The 4361-nt window shown below is 54.3% G+C and overlaps 1 protein-coding gene across 1 annotated transcript in view; it reads right to left on the bottom strand.

Moving 5' to 3' along the window:
- Positions 1-4361, bottom strand: part of HYDIN (HYDIN, axonemal central pair apparatus protein) — a 137792-nt gene that overhangs the window by 121332 nt on the left and 12099 nt on the right. The window contains exon 5 of the mRNA XM_009997997.1: positions 2299-2498. Coding sequence (XP_009996299.1) covers positions 2299-2498 — 200 coding nt within the window. The remainder of the gene's footprint in view (positions 1-2298; positions 2499-4361) is intronic.

Genomic DNA, 4361 nt, shown 5'->3' with positions numbered 1-4361 from the left:
GAGATAGTGCCAAGAACAAGTTGTTCCATCACCTTTCCAGGGACGGAGGTGAGGCTGACCGGTCTATAGTTACCCAGGTCCTCCTTCTTGTAGACTGGTGTGACATTTGCTGTCCTCCAGTCCTCAGGCACCTCACCTGTTGCCCATGACTTACCAAAGATGATGGAGAGTGGCCCAGCAATGACCTCCACCAGCTCCCTCAGCACCCTTGGGTGCATTCCAACCAGACCCATTGATTTATAGATGTCCAGGTTACTCAGCTGATCCCTAACCCAATCCTCACCTACCATGGCAAACTCCTCCTTGATCTTGACTTCTTCTGGGGCTTTAGGAATCTTTTGGTGCAGGCCAGGATGTAACTGGGCCAAACTTGGACTCTGGCCTTGCTATGAACAGAGTGCTTGCTCAGATGTTCTCCAGCACTCCCCACCGAGTTAACCCAGGATTTTACTTCCCAAAAATCAGCCCCAACCCAACTCCCACATTCCCCCAATTTCCTCTGTTCCCCAGACCTCTGTGCACATGTGGCTGTGCAGAAGGTGGGTACCCAGGCAGCAGAGCAGCTTGACCTTTAAGGAAGCTCCCAGTGAAGAATTCATCCTGACATGTCACTGACCACCAAGGGAAAAGGGAGCAGAAACACAAGAACCTCAGAGCATTTAAAAAGAAACCTGAATGAAAGTGGGAGGTGATGTAACAGAAGAGAATGCTGCTTATATTCAAGGATTTAAATCACTTTTGAAACATCCAACTGGCTTTCAGAAGCTCATAATGAAGGGGAAGAGATGACAGATGCCCTCAGCTGCCAAAGGAGATCAGATCAGCTTTTGATCTCTGCACACACACAGGCCAGTTCTTCAGCATCCTGCTCTTGTTTTGGTGTGTGTAGTTTGAAATCCAACTTGTGTAACACTTCCTGCAAAGCAGCACTGAAATATCTGACTGCTGAGGTTCAGAGACCTTCCAAATCCCTGTCAAGCAGGACTCAACACCCTCAACTTGGCAAGGACGTGGCAAAAAGATGTTCAGACTTCACTGGGTATTTCTTTGGGTGGTGACAACAAGAAGCAGAAATCCCAGAGGAAAACTCTACAGTGACTCCCAAGTTCCTGCCTCTGTGTTTTCTGCAGCAAAAAGAAGCAGCCAGCCTGAATAACCTCCCAGCAGCCTGCTTCAAAAGCCTTGCCAGCCTTGGGACCCTCACATTTCAGTCTTCTTTGGAGCCCTGCTTTCCTGGGAAAGAAGCTGAGGCAGCTCAGGTGCACCCAAGTCAGGCAGCAGCTCTTGGCTGCACCCTGCACCTCAGCTCCTGCACCCAGAGCCCTGGGAACAAGCACCTCCCAACTAGTTACTAGCCAGTTTTCTTTCAGAGCCAGTGGCAAAAGGGCATTACCCTCTCCAGTTCAGCTCACTGGGAAACCAGTGACTGTCCTCTGACACCAAGAGGAGCAGTACAGGCTGTCCACCAGTCACAGCAGGCATTGGGTCAGGGGACCACAGGAACACCACGGGCTTGGGGCCCCCCAGAGAGTGGCTGTCCCTGGCCAATCACCATAGAATGGTTTGGGTGGGAAGGACCTTAGAGATTACCTGGATCCACCCCCCCTGCATGGCCAGGGACACCTCCCACCAGCCCAGGTTGCTCCAAGCCCCATCCAACCTGCCCTTCAACACTGCCAGGGATGGGGCAGCCACAGCTTCCCTGGGCAACCTGGGCCAGGCTCTCACCACCCTCACACTCCACAATTCCCTCCTCATGTCTCACCTCAATCTCCCTCTTCCAGTTTTAATCCCTTCTCCCTTGTCCTCTCCCTCCCTGCCCTTGTCCCAAGTCCCTCCCCAGCTTTCCTGGAGCCCCTTCAGGCACTGGAAGGTGCTCTAAGGTCGCCCTGGAGCCTTCTCTTCTCCAGGCTGAACACGCCAACTCTCCCAGCCTGGCTCCAGAGAAGAGATGAGCTACTTAACCCTTTCAGAAGGTCACAAGCCAGTTACTAACAGTTCTCCCAACTCTGAGCTCCCAGAGCTGCTGCCAGCCATGCAGCAGCCCCAGGGCAGCCAAGCTGCCTTCCTCCCTCAGCTCCTCCAGCCCATCAGGCTCAGTCCTGCTAGATCCACCCTGCAGAGCCAGGCTCTGCTGCGGAGCATCCTGCTCCCAACACCACCAGCAACTACAACCCCCTCATGTCCTGCCCCTTTCCAGCTACCTCTGCAATACAGCAAGTTCAGAGGCTCCAGGTTCTGTCCCTGCTCACCCAGTGTGCCCTTGCACAGCAGTGCCTGGCACTGGGGCTGCTTTACCTCCGGGTGCTGATGCAGTACCGGGCTTCCCGGGTACCCACGTTGCGAACCAGCAGAGTTTTCTGGCTGCTGTACTTGACTGGGCAGCTGGAGAAGCTGAGATGGTCAGGGAAGTCCAGGAGAGCTCGGGGCCCTATAGCTCGGATGGGCACAATGAACTTCTCCCTCTCTGTGATGCAGGTGAGCTGGTGGGAATAATCCTGCAGGGCAAAGAACCACAGCTCAGCGTGGCGCGGGAAATCCCAGCCCGTTGGGGGAGGAAAAACTGCTGCTTCCTCCACCTTGCACAGCACTGTTCCATAATGTAGGAGCACTTTTTTTACCTCCAGGACCTTTTATTCCAGGAATTGGGCAGGGCTCTTCACTTGCAGAGAAGGAACAAGCCCACGGACTCACCTGCTCTTGCAGCAGAGCCCAAGTGAGCTGAGACTTGGATGCTGAGGCACCAAACTGGGAGTCATTTTGGGTAAGGAACTGCAGCAGCAACAGACCCTGCTCTGATCACCCCTGCAGACTATGAAAGGCCCCACTGAGGACCCAGCTGTGTCACAGCACTGACCCCCAAAACCAGCAGCACAGCTTGGCAGGGGATGCTCAGGTCCATTTTCCAACTGCCTTTGGACACATCCCATTCACAGCCAGGATTTTAGGAAACACTTCACAGGCTGGACACACTAATTGTTTTCATGTCAGGTGGGTGTTACCTTTGTACTCCCCCCCCCCTTCCCAAAGCATCCTAAGGACAAGGTTGGGGACACACACCCCTTGAAGAAAAGCTGCCTGATCCACCCCCCCAGCCCAGAATTGGCACAACTCCCTACCCAGGTTTGGAGAAAAGACTCCAGGGAGACCTTAGAGCACCTTCCAGTGCCTGAAGGGGCTCCAGGAAAGCTGGGGAGGGACTTGGGACAAGGGCAGGGAGGGAGAGGACAAGGGGGAAGGGATTAAAACTGGAAGAGGGAGATTGAGGTGAGACATGAGGAGGGAATTGTTTGGTGTGAGGGTGGTGAGAGCCTGGCCCAGGTTGCCCAGGGAAGCTGTGGCTGCCCCATCCCTGGCAGTGTTGAAGGGCAGGTTGGATGGGGCTTGGAGCAGCCTGGGCTGGTGGGAGGTGTCCCTGCCCATGCAGGGGGGTGGATCTAGATGAGCTTCAGGGTCCCTTCCAGCCCAAACCAGCCTGGGATTCTTCCTTCTGGGATTCTCTGATTCCTCCTGTGTCTAATCTCCAGTTTCCCTTTACATCTCACCCAAGCCCCAGGGGAGACAGGCAGGAGTTCTGCTTCCTCTGCTGCACATCCTGGCAAGGCTGATGCCTTAATCACATCTCTCTCCTAATGCCTCCAGAAGAAGTGACTCAGTGCCCTGTTGCCTGCCCACCTGAGACAGGAGGTACCAGGAGCTGCAACTGGGAGATGCTCTGACATCCCTACCAGACCAAACCCAACTTTCCCAGTCAACAGCCTGGCCAGAAAGGAGCCAGACAGACCCCCCTCCCCCTGCTGTCTGGCATTTAGCAGTAGGAAAGCAAATTAAGCCACCCAAATCATTTTATTGTGGGGTTGAGCAGATCAATCTCCAGCCATCCAGCCTGGCATCCTGGCACTGGATTTATCTCCTGGTCCCTGCTGAAATCAGCAGCCCAGCTGGTGCAGCAGGGCCAGGAGCCTTCACCTGCAGCAGCTCTTATCAGCCAGCTTATAAAAGCTCTGCTTATCACTCACTTGCTGTCCTGACCTTTTTTTTATTATTATTCTTATTCTTCCTTGGTTCTTGTAGCTCAGCTGAGCTTGTTGAGTTGCTGCTTCAACTAAAAAATGTGATTCAGGGCTTGCACAACAGCACCAAGCACCTCAAGCAGGACCCACTCAGATGCCAGAACCCACTCAGATTCCTCTGTGCTTGGGATTTCCTGCTCTCCTTCCCATTTCTCCCCCAACCTGGAAGGGACCTGAGGCAGCCAAAGAGGCACAGCCCCAAAACTGTGACTTTACCACACCAACTGTGCTCCCAACCACCCCCCTCAGCTGGGCTTTCAGGCTGCCCCCTCCCACCCCCCCAACTGC

Source organism: Chaetura pelagica, unplaced genomic scaffold, assembly GCF_000747805.2.
Source record: "Chaetura pelagica isolate M959 unplaced genomic scaffold, ChaPel_1.0 scaffold865, whole genome shotgun sequence".
NCBI classification, from domain to species: domain Eukaryota; kingdom Metazoa; phylum Chordata; class Aves; order Apodiformes; family Apodidae; genus Chaetura; species Chaetura pelagica.
Note: the sequence above shows the minus strand (reverse complement) of the source record. Positions and strands in the feature narration are given on the sequence as shown.